Raw genomic sequence first — 18,919 nt, 5'->3', positions numbered from 1 at the left:
CCACCCCTTACATTGTTTCATATGCATAACTTGTTCATAACTTATTGCCTCGCAGTTCGCGAGGAACAGAATGTGCACAGAGTGCGACGAAATCAGCAGAAAATGAATTTTACTGGATATTTTTACGATCCAGATTTCGACGCACAGATATTTAATTTTTAATATTACTATCATTGCATTTCCAATTACATGCTTTATCAAAACTATCAGTATCATTATTGATATTTTTGAAGAGAAAGCTCTTCGCTGGGCCACGGTCTTATCTTTGGATGTCACCCTTCGGATGCCAATTAATCTTCTAAATACTTGACGATCCGTGAATCACAACGGGATCGCCGGTAGGGTACGGCGAGATAACTCGAAGCTGCCTTCCCCTGTGCTCGTCTGCCGCCCTCAGGACCGCAGCCGATGGATCGCTAAATGGCCGATGCCTACACGTAGCCGCGGGTAACCGGCTGTCACTCAGATTGATGAGCAGTCGAAGCAGTTCCGAAGCAAATTATTGTTATTCTGATTACATAATAAGCTGAGGGCCAAGGGTACGGGGCAAAGAGGGGGAAGAGAATCAACGATGCGATAGAACGGGAGTATCTCTGGACACACCCGAGGAAGAGGAGCAAAGGGAGAAGAGGGAATGAAGGAGGGTGTATATGTTTAAGGAAGGACGAAGGTAGGCATGGAGTGCGGATATGGTGGAGGCAAGAGGGAAAGAGAGAGCAGGAGAGGATTAAAAGAGCGGATCGAGGAGGAGCGAGACGGGGAGGCCAAATCTCTTTCTCTCTCTCTCTCTCTTTCTCTCTTTCTCCAAAGGAGTGGAAGCATAATTCCGAAGGGCCAAGAAGGCCGGTTCCGCGAATTCGCGTAATCGATTCTGTCATGTCGCGGACCACCCGGGCACGGTCCTAATAAATAAGTAATACGTCGGTTGTGAACCGAAAGATCGGGATTCCGCGAGAGGGGCACGCGGGCCCCGGTATGTATTGTGTGCCCGCAGTGTTACGTGCGTACACGCGCGCGTGTTCCTCTCTTCCGCTCGCTTTTTCGGCCCGCGCTCCTAACTGATGCACCGCTCGAAACGGAGCGTGCACTATGTATTCTTGTGACGGATGAGATGCGATTGTCGATTCATTAGCGGTCTAAAATTATCACCTCGGAGCTTATTGAAACAATTAAAAGAGAGAAAATGTATTTTTATTTTCCTGATTACATTCTTCCGACCCAAGTTTCTGGATGAGAGTCAGAATTGCAACCCAATGATATATGGCTTCGCTGCTACGCTGCTTTCCGATACTTGCAAACGAACGCACTGCTGAATGTCTATTCTCGGATTTTATAATTGGCATTTGGGAACTTGCAGGGAAACTCTGATTAGCTTGTCACGGGAAAATTTCATATGTCGGATATGTCAGTAACGGGAACGAGGGGGTAAAGTGGTGCAAGGAGAGAGCGGGCCGGAGGAGCGATATGACATATCACGCGCGCGTGTATTCGCTCGAATTTCTACGGTCTTTGCAACACTGTGCTCTCGAACTATTTTGAGAGAGAAGACACCTATAAATACGTGCATGCCGCGCGCAATATACGACAAGTGCTCTCGCAGACAGCAAACATGCCGTATCTGGCCTGCTGCTTAAATAAAATCGCTTGCAACGACGAGAAATTATTAACACCCATTGTGCGCGCACGTACACACATCCTCGCGCATGCATCAAGGCCGTTTTCGAGGGATATATCCTCGTTACATGGCGCACGATGTAAAATTAAATACTTAATTGCGCGAATAATGTGCACGCGTGGTTGATTATATTTTCAAATTTCTCTACCTGGGAAAAAAAGCTGTCCTTTCAAATTTATTACGTGACAACATTCTTATTTGCAAGACTGTTGCAAAGCATGAAACAAAATTTATCAATAAATTTATATTTGTAATTAGAAATATATTGATATTTAACGCTTATCATATTCGTGCTTTTCCAATTTATTTTATCAAAAGAAATGTTTTATATTAGTTTTAGATATTTATATAAATAAAACAGTTATTGCATATTGCAGAAACAGTTCTTTAAGATGAATCAAAGCAAGAAAAACAATAATTATCACGGCGTGTAACGCAGGCGTTGCTCTTAATGGTTCAATGCGCATGATAACGGTAATTAACAAAGAACATAAAATAAATGTTAGATTAGAAGTGCATGTCACAAATAACAATAGTGACATTAAAATACTCAAAGTAATCAAATCAAGTATAGCTATTTTACGTATTATTTCTTTTTTTTATCACAAAGCCATTCTGTTATCCGCATTTATACACTCGCTACATGTTACATAGAGCTACGTTCTAAATAAGGTCTAAAGTTACCAATGCGATATCCGACACCTTGAACACATGTAACACTTGGAAGGTGTCGGTGGGTTCTCCGTCAGAATCAGTATTACGAGGTGGTGGACACCTAAAGCGGAGTAGGTCTTCATAATGCAGAGAGCAGGAGGGTCGGAGAAGAAGAGCGAGCTATCCGAGCAAGCTTAGACCGATGCACAGGTGGATCATCGAAGCCAACATTCGAGGTTCGACCTATCGAGTGATGCAGCATATATAATCCATGAAGTAAGACGAAACTTTTCTTGTAATTCATTTGCGACAAACAATTTATTTGTATGAGCCAGAGTGAAAAACAATACCCAATCACAATAAGATTTTAACTAATTATGTATAAATAAAATAAAAATATATTTTTTATGTCTTTTACGAAATTAGTGACGATGGTTAATAAATTAATATCGTAATATTAAATTGTTTAACTCTTAGCATTGTAGAATTGTAATATATAAAAGTAACATTCTTTATATAAATGATTTTGGCAATCTATACCTTTTTCTATTTTTTCCGTTTGTATATTATTCATTAAAATCAAAACTTTTTTTAATGATGGACTACTTCGAAATTCGGGCGATTAATCAATTTTGCTGTGGCTGGGAAAGCACGTGCGAGATGTTCCAGACGGTGTTAAATTTAGAAATTTCGCACGACAGCATTAGCCACAACGATCTTTGTTTCTCGTTTTGCGGTTAAAAGTCTCGCATTTCATTCTTTTCTGACCTGCGGTAATCTTCGATTTTCTGCAGCTGTGATCGAGAAATTTGCATCCGGTTTGGTACTTTATTACACTAGCTACGTATAAGAACAACATAAATCTAACGAATATAAAATTTATTTAATAATTTTATTAATTTATTGGTTTCTTTATGATATATCGTAGGATAATTGACATAAAAATTTGTCAAATCCTAGGAATTTGTCAATTACTAGGATATAATTTGAGATTTTAAGATACTTAATAATAATGTTTATAACAACTGAATATTTGGCATAACGCACCCGACATTTTTGCTCGTAAAGATATGTTTTATTTGACGCTGAATCGACTAGCGGGCCAGCGTAGAGCCGTGCATTCGATGGAAATTTATGCGAGGGCCCCGCCCTCTCTTTCTCTCGAAGAGGCCGAGAGAACTCGGTCGACGTATACGGGCGTCAGCCTCGCAGGCTCTATCTGGGCCCTTTACGATCCTCCAATTGCCTCCCTTTCGTCCACGTCGACAACGATATATAAAAATCGTAGGTTGCTGGGCGCACAGGATCCAATAACACCAGAGTGTGTGATCTCGGTAATTCTTAAAGTGGAGCCGAAACTAATCGGTCTTTTACAAGACTTCAGCTCATTGTTAAGATTTGCACAACCTTCCTCGACACAATGTTTCGGAGCGTTTCATTCACAAACCATAAAAACATAAAATATAAAATACCATAAAAATATAAAATCCCGAACATAAAGAGACATAAAATAAAATAGTATACCTACAATTGTTGCAACGGAGTAATGTACTGCAAACAAATGTGACATCTGAAAACTAGCAAGAATAAATGGAGCACCAGAGGAAACAACGTTTCATTAGCTCGATGATGGGTACCTCCCACTCCAGCCTCCCCCAATTACCTACACTGAAAGAAAAAGTTGGCTGTTGTAGCCTCGAATTGGCTGCATCAGCCAATTTAGATGATCAAATATGGCATAGCATTTTGGTTGGCTATAGCAGCAAATTTTCAAAGCTGCTATAAAGTTGGCTGAAGTATTAACGTAACTTTGCTGCTCTAACCAACTATTTACTTAGCAGCGGTTTGCTAATTGGCTACTCCAACGAATAACTCCTGTGCAACTGCCTACTAGTTGGTTGATCCAGTGAATTGATTTTTGCATGGCAGTCATCCTCTGCATATTGTTGTGACCATCCGATTGCATAAACCATATGCACGGAAAATAATAGTTGTAATATATATACACCTAAAAATATTGCTACATTAGCCACTTTTTATTCCTTCAATAAAAAAAGTAGCTAACACGGCAATATTTTAAGATGTTCATATATTACAACTATTTTTTTCCGTGCAGATGGTTTATGCAATCGGATGGTCACAACAATATGCAGAGGATGGCTGCCATGCAAAAAGACGACGTTATATTACAATTTGTACAGAAACAATAGCAAAGCTTAACTGTCCACTCGTCTGCCATAATGTATAAGAGATAGACACTTTTTTCACCGGTCGCGCACTCACTCTCTTTCTCACTTCCTCTTTCTCCTTCACAGTTATATTGGCTGCGTTCCGATATTACTGCCAGTACTGAAAATCTATAGTATACGTGACATAAACTATAGTTTTTCAGTACTGGCAGTCAATATCGGAACGCAGCCATTATTCACTCAGTTACTACGTGCGTGTGACTGCATACCGCCGATTTTTAGAAACAGATGAATTGAACAAGATGAAGACGAGCATCGTGCGGAAGCGGGTGGGGATGGTCTCGCGACACCAACATGGCAGCGTAACTTCACACAACAAATTTGTGTTGGCTAGTCCAGCCAACTGTCTTATCAACCTAGTCGGTAAAGCTATCGTAGCTAAGAAAATGCCTAATGCAGCCAACTATTTACTACCTTTGAAAGTTGGCTGCGTTGGCCTATTTAAAATCATAGATTGACATTGTGATTTGCTGTTTCAAAAAATAAATGGTTGCGACAGAAAACTTTTATGCAGCCAATAAAAATTGACTATTGTAGCAATTCCTTTTTTTGAGTGTATTGACCCCTACTGGCCCCACGCGAAATAAGAGAAGGTCCTATCTTTTCGGCGTCGATAACCAACGCCGTTTTTGGAAGTAAGCCGTTTGTGTGCGAAGCGGCCATCGTTGCACGCCTCCTCCGTTGCGGTGCGGCACGGAGCGATGCGGCACGGCGTCCCGTGAGCCCGGGCCCGGGCGGGCCCGCAAAAATGACTACCAAAAAAGGCTCAACTTCACATGAAGTCGGACCGTCACTCATCGCGGCGAATTGGCTTCCACAACGCAACAATATAACGCGATGTGTGCATAACGATGCTCCGCTCGCGCGCGCACCGGCACATCCACGTGCGCGTGTGTGCGTCTGCGATCAGCGCGGCGGATCGAACGAGGCGAGCACGTGGTGCGCGCACTCGTGGTGTCCGTACACTCGTCGCCGTGTGTACGTGTGTATAACGGCGACCGTCGCCACACCACCCCACGATCAGGTCCGCACAGGAGTAAAGGTTTTACCGATGGCGTACGCCCATACGCACGTAGCATGTAGGCAGAGGTTCCCACACCGCAGGCCATGATTTATTGGCCTGCCACTCGCCAGACCTGCTGTCATCATCGTCCCATGGTTGGTCCATGATACAGCGCGCCGTGCCGTATATAACTTCCCTCTATGCACGATCTTCGCGTCATATCGGCTCCTTCTTTCCTCGCGCCCCGTTGATATAGGAAGGCCGTTCGCCGCGCCACGCCGCGCCGGCCCCTCTAGTCCGTCCACCTTGTTTTACCTTAACCAGCCGATACCCACCGCCGTACACGAAGCCGACACACAATCACCTTTCTCATCGAAGAGACGCTGCCCCGGTGTGGGTGGGAGGCGCGAATTTCGCAAACTCGATCTAGATAGCGTTATCGCGCAGTCCCAAAACTGGTGATCAGCTTTATCCCCTCTGGAGACTGTAGTGTTCCCATGTAGATTAAAAAATTAATGTAAAACAAATGAAGAATAATTATAAAAAGGGAGATGCATTTATTTAAGGACTGCATGCATTTTTGCATGCTTGTTGAATTTGTCCAAATAGACATTGAACAAAGTCAAAAATAGAAGATGAATTAAATCAAGTAGACTCGTATTTCATTCATTTGCATATACACATGCATCCTTTTCTGCTGTCTCTCTCATCGACACATACACCTCCGTCTCACAACTAATAATTATTTTACAAAATCGCCGCAAATTAGGGTAACCACGTGCTCGCGAGCATGCAAGTCCGCAGAATGGTGAGAGGGTAACAAGCTCGCTACGGGAGGTCAAGCGGGACAGAAAGGTGAGGGGGCGCGATATGGATAAAGAGAGAAAGACGGAGGCCACGGGAGTGCGGGCGAGGTGGAAGACAGAGAGAGAGGGTTCCTTTCAGAACACGGAGGACGAACGCGAAGTCGTCCGATTAGGAAGCGAGAGGGGTTACTTCGTTTCGTCGGCCGCCGGCGTGGTTTCCCAAGCGCGGCGGCGACGGCGGCGGTGGCGGTGGCGGTGGCGGCGATGGCAGAGTTTCGCTCGCTCGTTCGGCACACAGTCGAACTCCTTCGCCACTGGACGACGGACGTCGTCGTCGTCGTCGCCGTTATCCACGAGAGACCGGGGACCAACGCTGGCCCGATCATGTCGCGCATCATGATCGGTATCCTGATGATACTCGCGGCGATCGCGCGCGGTTGTACCGCTTGCCCGTTCTGCGTCAGGCAGCAGCAATTGCAGCAGCTGCAGCAGCAACAGCCGCAACCGCAGCAGCAACCGTACTGGACGATCGGCAGTCCAAGACCGTTTGGCGTCGACAAGCCGACCCGCGTCCAAGAGTTCAACCGGACCGGCGTGCTGCACCCGGAGTACCAGATACCGGCGACAATCCGACCCGGCAACGTGTCTCAGTGAGTATTTAGTAGAGTGTGGTTGTGACCGTTTACGACAGTGCAGATGAGGATTAAATGGAATGGCAATGGAAAGTCAGATACCGCCCTATGTTCCATTGGTGGCGGTGTCGATTCCTCTTTCGTCGCGTTTAATTATCCGAGAAGAACTGCTGGCACGTTTTAGTCCGGATAATTATGACGCTGCGCTGTCGCACACAATTAGATCTGTAGATGCTCGATCGATCGCCAGTTCCACCTGCGACTCCTGCGCTGGACATTTAATTTTAATTTAGTTTAATGGATCTTTTGTTGAAAGGATCAGGCTTGCTGAAACTATAGTGGACTATAGTGGATTTCTTTAGAATTAGATCTTTATTGATAGAATTTAATGTATATAGATATCGTAAAATATAATTTGTTAATTCGTCTTTGCGATAAATTTCCCTTGTTTATTTAAAATTTGCTCTATTGATGCTTCGTATAATATTAAAATGTCCTTATTTAGTATCAATGTTTGAGAAATTTTAAATTAAAATTAAATTTTCTATATTAAATTTTTCATCCTTTCTCTATTTCCTTTTGGTACTTCTTAATTTATATTTTTATAACATAACAAAAACTCTAAATACGCGTAACAATCACTTTTCGCTTCTGATAAAATTCATGCTGCAAAATTAGCACGTGTACAATTATAGCGAAGCAAACTGCACGTGTATATCCCTAGTCGGCACGAAATATTTAAGCAACTATTTTTAAGCGCGTAAATTGTTTGCTCGATACGACGATGGGTGAACGGCGAACGTTTACGGTAACGTCACGCACCCCGTGCCGCGTTCTGTCAACCGCAGCGAACGCTTGTGTACGTAATTCGATGCACATTTTGCGTACGCATGCGATTCGATACATTCGACCCACATCGCGTAGCGCAGAGGGCTATAACCGATACTTTCGTTCACTCACAGTGGATACAGCAAGATGTATAACGAGGCGCGTCGCGACGTCGCACGCGGGAAAAGCGGATGTAGGCCGTTTCGACGACACGCGCCATAAAAGTCATGCTATCAGTCGGCTATTTCCACGAAACTCGCTCTAAAGCTCAAAGAACACTTTAAAGTCTTTAACTGTGAGTTTCTTCGTTCTTTTATAAACATTCAAATGTAAATTTCCTTTAAATTTAGATTTTTCCACAAAGACAGTCTCTTGGATCTGTAAATGTTCAATGACAAAGTTCTATTCAATTTAAAGTTAATTGGTAGATAAGATTGACGAGTAAATAAACTGTTAACTGTAATGTGATAAAATATATTGCAGACGTCATAAAGATAATTATTTGTTTTTACGTGCGCTTAAAAGCTGCAGAGGTAATTCTGAATGACCATTTATTGTTAGCGTGGCAGATAGCTGCTTGAAGTTTCTCGATGATAAGGGAAAGTGCGAGAGCTGCTCTCGCGAGACTGTTGCATGCACGATGGTGGCGGACGATAAAATTTGCTCGCTCGTCGTTATTGTCCTCGTGCTCCTTTGCACCCTTACAATGTGCACCCGGCGTCTAATGGTCCGATCCGTCGCGACGCTACGCGTCATAAAGTCCTTCTATCAGATGGTTTCCGCGAAACTCCAGCCGAAGTCAAAGTACAGAATAACATCCTTTCTTTAAAAGTTTAAGGATTTTCATACACATATGGTGACAAATCTTTATTGTTTTGTCTTCATAACAAAATAATATTAAATCTGTCAAATCTCGAACGCAGCTATTATTATTAATTAATATAGATACCACTTCCTCGATCGTCATACTTCGGATATCTTCAAACGCCACGCGAAGAACGTAACACTTCACAGCGTCAGCGATACCACGTGCCGTGCAGATTCTATTGTTAAACGATGTCTTTTATGTGCTAATGCAGTCAGTTATTTTAAAGTCAAATTTAAGATAAAAGTATTACGTAAGGTGTCTCGCGTGCTACAAATGCTGCCAGCCAGCATCTTTGAAAGGATCAAAACTTGAAAACGATCTTTCAAGTCTTTTCGCGAGGAAGAGATTTATCTTCAATCGTTAACTGCAGTATGTCGACATCTAAAATGAAAAAGGAGAAGAATTAATCAAATTATTTGTCATTCTACATCTTCATAATTCTTGTTACGTTTTTTAAAGAGGCGCATACTTCAACTTCGCGTGAGCAAATAATCACAATTGCAAATATAATAAGCACTTTGCTCAAAAGTTGACTTAATAACTGGACGATTATCTAAATAAGTAGATGTTCTCTCAATTCTATCATGTCCATGTTAGCATCATGCTCATGACGCATCCGGCGTGTCGCACCTTCCGCAGGGTCGCTCCCCTCGTGGATCGCGCGCCAGGAGCAAGAGAACGAGCGACGCCACGCGCCGTAAAGCGTCCTACCTATCTCGGTCGCGATTTTCCACGAAACTTGCGGCAGACACGCGACAAGAGAGAAAAGAGGCGGAGGAACGGAACAGACCGACTAACAGGATCAATCCGGGCCTCTGCGCGTCTCGCTCTTTCTCTCTTTCGCGTTCAGGACGACTTCGCCACGCCGGATTTAGATCACGGGGGTCGCGGCTGTGCGACCCCAGACGCCGCGACGCCGGCATTGTGCCCCGACGCTAATTTTACAATAGCTGTCTCACCGCCAGACGCAAACGAGAGGAGCACGTGTGGCGGCTGCGACGGCGGCGGCGGTGGCGGCAGCGGCGGCGTCCCGACGTTCCTCTCGAACGACGACACGATGACGGCGGCGACGCTCGGAGGCTAACGGGTTGAACCGCGCGCGTAGTCGACATCGCCGCAAAAAAGAGGTAAAAGGGTGCCCCCGACGATGTAAGGAAGGGCGTGAAGGAGAGCGGGGGCGGCAGAAGACGAGCAACAGCGTCCAGGCGTAAAGTTAACCAGTGTAATTTTCGTGTAAGGAAGAATGAGAGAGAGAGAGAGAGAGAGAGAGAGAGAGGAACGAACGAAGAAGGGAAGAAGAGAGAGGTAAAAGATTGTAGCAGTCCGATCAAACATTGTGGCTAAATATAACGGCACACGATGTGGCTTCGATTATGTATATATATATATATATATATATATATATATATATACATACATATATGCATTTTATATATATATATATATATAAAATGCATTTATATATGCACACACGCGTGCTTGTACGTGTATGCGTGTTGCGTGACTTCGAGATTGCGGCGATTACTGAGAAATTATGTTGATTACGATCAACATCCGCCGGTACGGTGTTCTCCAGCGGATTAACGTTGCCGATCGACGCTGATTATGATAACGAGTTACGAGAGGCTTCCGAGCGATGCGCAACCGGGTTAAGTCGGCGGCAATTTTTGCGATAACGCGCTTTGCGATCCATGGAATGCGGTGTCGGAAATGAGTCGAAATCGTGAGGAAAGAAAAAAGGAAAGGGAAGATACGGTCCTCTTTATGAATATCGAAATATGAAGAATATAATGTTCGTTGCGACGCGACGGTTTTTAAAGGAGTGCGCCGTCACATGTTTCACGTTTGCGTACGTTCAACGTGCCGCGAACACCAATATCAAACTGGTTGCAGATGAAATTCTTACAGGTTCTATTACCTAAGCCCACGGGAAGGTCCGCCCCTCACGTTACTCGTTAGCCCGTGCAGTGGCCCGATATCTTGGACGGTCAGTTACGTGGAGCCACCCGAAAATGATCAGGAAGCGGAAGGAATGAAATGTACGTGAAATTCTCTTTTCTTTCTTGATAGCTGAAGCGATTCAAACTTTTAGATCTGTGCAATCTGTTATGTCGAAATACTATTTATTCATAGCTATCTTAGCAATAATTTATTTATTTACTTTATTTTTATTTATTTTATTTTACGTCCTTAGTTTGCTGAGTTGCGAGTGTTAAAGATAATAGAACAATGATAATGCATGAAGATACGTCTTCACAAGAAACGGCACAAAGTATTATTTGTAGTCATCTGTAGATAATACGATGAAGCTTGAATAATCGGTTGCTCCTATAACTTCACCATCAAGTCGCGCGCGCGGTCGAATGATTCTGAATCAATTTACCACGTAGCGCAAACGCGGTGGCCCGTGAAGACCCTGAAGCCGGGCTCTCCTCTCTTTACGTACGAAGGTGCGGAGGATCAAAATTTCACGATACCAAAGACGCGAGCCGGTCTTTACTGGTTCGAGATCAAATCTGTGGAGTCCACGGAACGATCGCCCGGCACCGTGCTTCTGTACGCGACATCCAGTGCCCTGGATCACATACCAGGCTTGTACGCGAGCGACAAGGGACATCGACATCGCTCGCTGAGGTTTCAGCAACGACGAAGCAAACGGCGATTGACGGTATCCTGGAACAAAAGGTATTAGAGATTTCCCTTTGCACGCGTTGACTTCATCTGCAGATAGGCATGAAATATAGCGAAATCAATAATGGATGATTCTCTTTTGTCAGTTTGAGATGGAGTTTCTTTCTGTGAAGAATATATCTTGAATAGAATTATTTGTGATTCTAGCGCGGATTCTAGTATTTCATAAGATTCCGCAGAGAAGATAGTGTGTCACGCGTGGTGTTGACTGGTAATTTTACTGGCAACATGGATGAAAATTTCTGTAGACATCCAAATGCCACGAAATGAAGAAGACGTGATCAATCAGAATAAAACGAAAAATGTGCAGGATTTACTTTTAACAGCAAATAAAATTATATCACATCTTTGAATAGCGGATATAATACTTTGCGACAATAACAATATTTGTTTATCATGTTCATACGTCTTGATACAAGATATGTGATAGGTCCATGTGTTGATCGCATCATGGATTTCGTCATAATAGCAATTTCGGATGCTTGTTTTTTCAGTTATGTAGATCCTCATCTCTCGAGCTACTGTTTAGCTGTCACTTCGGGCTCGCAGCTGCACCCGTCGACACTCTGCGCCGCTCAGAAAGTTCTGAAAGCTCATCCGCATTCGGCGAGAACCGGCTCTTCCTCGAAGGAGCATCATCGCCGGGGCATCCCGGAAGGACTGCACTGCGTGCGGCAGACGAAGCTGACGCTTCACAAAATGAGATACGACACTACGTACAACTTTACTCTTTATGTGGTCGGTTTGCCGTCGTATTATCGAATCGAATCGATTAAAACTTTCGTAAAACTGCATAAGTTATATAAAATTAATTTCAATAGTAATAAAAAAAGTATAAGATATGTTGGAACATTTTAAAAAGAACATCTGACATTGGAGAAAAAATTTCTTAACTATAAAAATGTAAAACCTTACGATTGATTATTATTAGATTAAACACAATCTTTTTTTATGTGAGGAAAAGGATTCATTTGAACTTTTTCATGGGGAACACGTTTATTCTTCGTGAAATAGCAGATTTAAATACATTGCATTACATTTCGTTCATTTGCCGTTAGATTACCAATGAAAAATGATACCTTCGTTCGACAGGTGAACACTCGAAACAACGTTTCCAATCGAGTCGCGACGGACTCTATTAGATTCAAGAGGACTCCGGAGTTAATGTTACACACCGGTCATTACACCACTGCTAATCTCCGAAAAACGGACGGTTTCGTCAACTTTCGGTATCGCCCACCGGACAACACCTCGAGTACCTTTCACATACTCCCTTGTGGCGGAGGCATCGTGAAGGCGAAATTAAGCGGGCAAGGCATATTACGGGTGAGAATCAAAAGTTCACAGAGAGCGATCAAATATGATGAATCTTCATTTCATTTAGATTCATGATACAGTATTTTAACAATAGATTATATACAGGAGCATAATAAAATTTCTTACAAGATAGACACGTATATAAGCGTGTAAATGCATATCGTATAATTCGATAGGAAAAAGAAGTGGTTGGATATGCTTCATTGCATGTACCTCCCCTACCGCCCGGTAAAACGTACACGTTACGTATATCGACTACACCGCAAGAACTGATCCGAGTATCCACCATAAAAGTGCTGGCCACGCAGGAGCCATCAGCCACCATTTATCCGCAAGTATGTTAGACTGGACGAATCCATTTTTCACATAAAATTTCGTGTAAGATGTGTCCTGTTTCGCATTTTAATCCGTTTCCATCTTCTTGTAAGTAGAACTTCTTACTCTTAGGTCATCTTCCAGTAGATCATTTTCTAGTAGAAGAGCAGTATAAGAAAAGAAGAAATTTTTGCTTTTAATACTTGTTTTATTTCTACAGAAGCATTTTGGATAAAGAAGCATTTTGCTCGGATAGTCAACTCGCGTATCCTTCAAGCAGTCTCAGAAATGTAAAATTCATCAAAAGAGTCGATCATTGATTGTTCTTTCCACTATTGCTCAATCTCTTCTTGCTCAATGCTTATTCACTTGAGAAACGAAGAATTAGGTAATACACTTTTTGGTGCAGATACCGCATAAAAGTCCGCCGCAAGAGTACCGCGCCATGAGGACCTGTCACGAGGTGACAATAGGCGTGGAATCGGCTGGCACCGCGAAATACTGCATCCTGGTGAAGGAGTTGCGGAGTTCGTCGTCCTTGGCCAGTGTCACGACCGTTCCGGATCAGTGCGGATTGCATCGGCGCAGACGGTCCGAGTACACGTTCGAGGTTTGCGAGGAGAAGCAAGACCCTCCGAAGGACAAGGCGCTGACGTTCACCTTGAAAAGACTGCAGCCCGGCAAGGCTTACCTCCTGCAGGTCACGGCGCAGCAAATGGGCCAGTCCTTGTCCTATCCATTGCTAGGTGTGCGCACACAACGTTCCTGCGTCACGTAATCTTAATCATGATTCCTATTGAGCGAACTGTAAGAGCGACGCGACGACAATCTACCCGAGCACCGTTAGTCACTCCTAGGCCCACTTATTTCTCGCTGAATAATGTTTAATATTAAATAAGTGATATATTCACACAATATTTTTCTTCGAGAATTGAAGAAATTGTAGTTTATTTTTTATAATCTCAGAAATATATTATAAAAAGTCGTATTCCACATCCAGCATCGTGTTCTTAAGTCTCTCACATGCGAGTATATCGTTTCAAAATTGCATTTAGAATCAATACGAGAAAATATTTTATGATATTTAAAGTAACTGTCCTCTACATAAACATTTTATTTTATCTGTGTATGAAATATTTCATTTTATCATTAAAGTTCCGTTCGTCAATGTTGAATGAGAATTAAATTAAATTTTACATTAAATGTACAAATAACACGGCTGATGAGGAGCTTGCGGATTTGAGGATTATCTGCAGTCGCATTTCGAGGCACAGTCATCTAGTCTAGATTTTACGATTTACAAACGTACAATCAGCGATAAATGCGAAGTGACCATAAACGTATACATCAACGTATATTTTGATACTTGTATAACATATATGTACATTCTTACATAATTTTAAGCTCTTTTATACGTATGCCTTTTTTAGTCCAAATAGGTACACTGACGTACGTGTAATGTGTGGATGTAAATTAACTTGAAATCGAGGAAATAGGTAAATCAATTCGGGAAAGTAGTAAATGATAATTTACGAGCAATGACGCGAAACTTTTTTTCGTATACTAGATAGATTCGTAATAAAAATCGTAAAAGTCCTTCCTTCATTGTTTTATACTTTGTATAATAAATTCAATAATAAAAGTGCAGCATACTCCTAATTTCTTATTATTATTATTATGAGTCACCAGTTAAGATCCACCAAGTTCCATTTCAATAAGTCGGAGAAGTTTTTCGCCAGGTGAATTCGGTGGTTCCATTTTTAACAACGATGCTGCTCTAGTGAGATGAACCTGTCTATCTTCGCCAGGACAGACTGCGAGTTCTCGCAGAACGACCGCTGTGTAAAGAGCCAAACGCGCCCCATACGGATCCAAACGGTTTACCGTATCCATGATACGCTTGCACAAGTCTAATTTTCGTGGATCGCTTGCCGGCAGCAGCTGTATCAATGAATGGCTCACAGATATGCAATGTTGGTGGCCGGGATGTAGCAACACCGTCAGCCTAAATCAACAATCCGTTGTTTAGTGCTCAAATATTAAAAATAAAACGCATAACTTTCAAATAGCAACACGAAAAAGATGCTTTTCACATTCTTTTAATATTCTAATTCTATGTAGCTAAGTTTTTTAATGTTAAGTGTTACAAATGTTATTAATTATGAATTAATGCGAATAAAAAATTATTAATTTAAAATAATTAATTCTTAATTAAGAGAACTGAACGGAAAGGTATTGCTCTACCTTGAGAGAAGATCGGAAAGGATAGATTCGTTCGCCTGCTTCATAACTTCCGTAACTTCTTCTTCCAATCGGTCTATCAACTGTGCAATTTCCGAGGATGTGATTATTCCTGGACACGTGTTACAGGACCAATCAGTGTTCATGTTTAAAGGATCATTTGGCGACATAAGTCCATTTTTACAAGGACAGTTTAGCGTCCCTAAATGCGTGCCCAGTTCCGTCGGATCGGAACAACGCTGGCATCGACAGACGAAATACTTTGTGGCAAGGAGATGCTCTCGCCTAGCCCTGGTAGACCAAAGCGCGTGAGTGTACATGGTACTCAAGTGTTCCCCTCTGAAAATATTAATTGCGATGATAGTAATATCAATAATAAATTTTTTTCTAAAAATCGAGAGATAATGTTTGAAAAAGAGAAACAGAATAAAAATGTATGCTTTGTACTTTTTAATAGACGTGACCGCGTATACCGTGATGCGCGGTCTGCCTTTGTCGTCGACATGAAAACTGTGTCGCGTATTCGCCATGCAGGAGTGCTCCAGAAGGGAAGCGGTCTCGTAAATCGCCACCGAACCTTCCGGCGGCACGGTCTCCAACGCGTTCACATCAATCAGTCCGCAAATCTTCGGTAGAACGTCCATGCAGTCGGATGCCATCGTCAAGAGCGGGCCGAGATGCTGAATTATGCCCAACACTTCATCGTGAGCCTCCGTGCCGGGTCTTCGTGAGTCCTCGTGACTTTGCAGATTGGCCAAGGACGTCCAGCGTTTCGATTTTGTGCGCCACAGTATCAGCATACGGATCACCAAAAGAACTTCGCATCTACAGGCACAGTCGTGAATCGCGAAGTTAATGGTGGAGCGAAGGCACGTCTGACTTGAGAAATGACCATCTTCAGAAGTACGTTTGGGCGTTTAACGTTTTCACGTCGCGCGATACAAATCACTATTAAATATAAACCTCCGTCTCCTCATTAAACATTTTCTTAATTGAGTCTCGAGGCTTAAAGTGGCTGAAAATTATCGACCTGCGTCGGGACACGCGATACCTGGGAATAATTCTAGCGCGCGCGAGGAGCGCGCACTCCAACTCGTGCCTCCTCTTGTCGGACAGACCCTCGCAATTGGATTTGCACACCGGCCAGCAACACTTGCCGCATCTCACATTGAAGTCGTCGCACCGTTTGCCGCAGCCGACGCAGAGCCGTTGATTCGTCGTGTGGATCGACGGTCCCCAAACCAGAGGCGGTTCCGAGAGAACTACATCCCCCGGTGCCAAGTCCCTGATCGCCAGCAAGTGTCGTCCGAGATCGGGATCGCGATCTATCCTCCAAGCGCAGCATGTGGACTTGTGACGCGGCCAGTCCCGGGACTGATGAGACTTGCCGCAGTAAAACTCGCGTTTGCAGTTGCCGCACTTCAGCGTGGCATTTTTACCACATACTGGGCACACACCGCGACTCAGGTCCGTCTCCATGGCCAATTAATTCCTGAGATTATTGGTGAAGTCGGTTTAATCTCCAACTTATCTTCAACTTCAAGCTTTTTAATTTAAAGTCTGCGACCCGTTGATTTAATTAATTTGACTGCGAGGCGGAGGAGATGAAGCTGAAGAAAAACGCAAGTCGAACGTATATTGTATAGATTACCTTGCGAACTTCAGTCTTAGAGCTTTATGTAATGGGATACTTACGGCGCTTTCACACGAGGCTGTAGAATGACGCTTGAGCAACGTCAGACGCGCGCGCGGGCGCACACATGAGTGCTTATATTTTATTATATTTTATTAACTTTATTCTCAATTTTTCGAGTCAAAGTCAGAACGTTTATCACGGAAACGTCGTACACCAGTCGCCAACTTTATCATACTGAGCAACCGGCAGTAGAGCGATGGCAATGTTTAATTATAGACCGGACGGCCGCACATATAGGCGCTACTATTTTCGTGAAGGAATGAAGATTTTTCTACCTATGCATATACGTCGAACGTTCTAATAGATTTAACATAAATATTTGCATTTATTTCCTTAATTGAAAAAAAGATTTTTCATAAATATTCACTTTAATTAATCTTTAATCTCTTTAATTAAATAATTTGAATAATAAATTAATCAGATTGATAACGATGATTGCATCGAAAGAAATTAATATGGAGTCGAAGGATAAGGAATAGTGAATGCAAATTAGATAATATTTCGATTTATTATTAAACGTGCCTACATGATACAAATCAGGGGACAACACAATCTCGTTATCACTTTATGACGTAGTAAATATGTTTTCTCCTTTGCGTGTACGTGATGAGACTCTAATAATTATACATCTTACCTATAATAGGAGGAGATGGGATTAATTTAACGATGTTCATCAGATTCGGTACACAGACTATCACAAAGTTGATTGCTGGTTCGGGTTCGTACATGGGTGTTTCTAAAATGATCACAGCCGCGAGCTGAACGACATAAAAGTAACGCGTCCAAAATGCAATCTCTTTTCCCTTCCATTTTACTATATCCGATTCTTTATATTTTCTAGAGATCGTTTTTTCCCGGAAACGGCCTCGATAATTCGCAATACGTATATAAAACATGATTCAACGCTTGCCACAATATTTTCCACCTCTTGATCTCACTCTGTTCTCGCTTGTATAACTTGCTCGAACATCGATTTTAATTCCACCGCGAAGATCGATACATTGGAACTAGAGAACAGTCAATGCTATTCCGTTCTGCTTGGAACCAGGCAAACGATATTGGAATGTGTACCGATCAAGCCTGGAAAATCTATGGGATATTCTTCTCAGATTCGCCAGGGAATTCTGACGTACCATGTATAAAGCTCTGGATCTTCTCGGCATTGTCTTTCTTTTTATTGCAGAGTCACATTGTTTATCCTAATTCCATCGTATCGAGATAAAAATACAGATTAACGCTTGTATGCAATTTAGAATGCACCCGGTACGTAGCATTATTTATGAAGTAGGAGTCGCTCAATGACCATGAGAATGACACCACTGTTTTTTTTTTCTTTACACCTTATTATACAAATACAACGAGACACCGTTAATTCTTATATTTTCTTCACATATTAAGAATATATTCCTAGGTACTCTGCGATGGCGTACGACCGTCCGTAAAGTAATCGTCCGTAAGTCTCTCGCGTGGCGGCGACGCGATTTAGCGTACACTAAAACGAATACGTTAAACGATCAATTTTGCGGTAAGAATTTCAGGTGAGACGACATTCCTCGAGAACTCGCGCCGCAGACGCGCGAAACGATCCGAACGGATATTTACGCCTCGCACGTCATCGTCGTATCTCGATCTCGGTACATTATTCTCTAGAACTGCGCTATGTATATATTTATATGTATAATTTATATAGAATGCATTACACACGAACTTGCCGCGCGGCTTTGCAGCCGGGTGCGGCAAAGACACCGAAGCACATGCAAAACAACTCAAACGTAACACAAAACGGTGCACGACTTTTCCTCTTGCCGGCTCTCCTCCCCTGTATCCCCCATAAATAGAATAAATTATTCTTCTTTATGTACAAATGGTACTTCCATCAGGATGTTCACGTAGGCCCGCACTCTCGCCGCACGTTTAGCGTTAATCGAGTAAAAAAGACATTTA

The 18,919-nt window shown here is 42.7% G+C and overlaps 2 protein-coding genes and 1 long non-coding RNA gene across 3 annotated transcripts; 1 reads left to right on the top strand and 2 right to left on the bottom strand.

The window, feature by feature from the left end:
• Nucleotides 1-2,862: 2,862 nt before the first annotated feature.
• On the bottom strand, nucleotides 2,863-4,648 carry LOC113561618. The gene is made up of 3 exons (XR_003406309.1): nucleotides 4,613-4,648; nucleotides 3,858-3,997; nucleotides 2,863-3,736 (listed from the first exon to the last, which is right to left on the bottom strand). It is a non-coding gene; the product is annotated as an uncharacterized LOC113561618 (long non-coding RNA).
• Nucleotides 4,649-6,682: 2,034 nt separating this feature from the next.
• On the top strand, nucleotides 6,683-14,696 carry LOC105277198 (protein NDNF). Its single transcript, XM_011335397.3, has 7 exons — nucleotides 6,683-7,037; nucleotides 10,624-10,754; nucleotides 11,106-11,400; nucleotides 11,901-12,144; nucleotides 12,499-12,732; nucleotides 12,900-13,058; nucleotides 13,448-14,696. The coding sequence occupies exons 1-7, from the start codon at nucleotides 6,772-6,774 to the stop codon at nucleotides 13,814-13,816; spliced, it is 1,698 nt and encodes a 565-aa protein (XP_011333699.1). The 5' UTR covers nucleotides 6,683-6,771; the 3' UTR covers nucleotides 13,817-14,696.
• On the bottom strand, nucleotides 14,374-17,360 carry LOC105277199 (SET domain-containing protein SmydA-8). Its single transcript, XM_011335398.3, has 5 exons — nucleotides 16,975-17,360; nucleotides 16,331-16,889; nucleotides 15,727-16,104; nucleotides 15,283-15,618; nucleotides 14,374-15,043 (listed from the first exon to the last, which is right to left on the bottom strand). Exons 2-5 carry the CDS (start codon nucleotides 16,756-16,758, stop codon nucleotides 14,728-14,730), a joined length of 1,458 nt encoding a protein of 485 aa, XP_011333700.1. The 5' UTR covers nucleotides 16,759-16,889; nucleotides 16,975-17,360; the 3' UTR covers nucleotides 14,374-14,727.
• Nucleotides 17,361-18,919: the final 1,559 nt, after the last annotated feature.

Source organism: Ooceraea biroi, chromosome 3 (assembly GCF_003672135.1).
Source record: "Ooceraea biroi isolate clonal line C1 chromosome 3, Obir_v5.4, whole genome shotgun sequence".
Classification (NCBI taxonomy): Eukaryota; Metazoa; Arthropoda; class Insecta; order Hymenoptera; family Formicidae; genus Ooceraea; species Ooceraea biroi.
The sequence above is the reverse complement of the archived record's forward strand: the minus strand, read 5'-3'. Positions and strand labels throughout refer to the sequence as shown.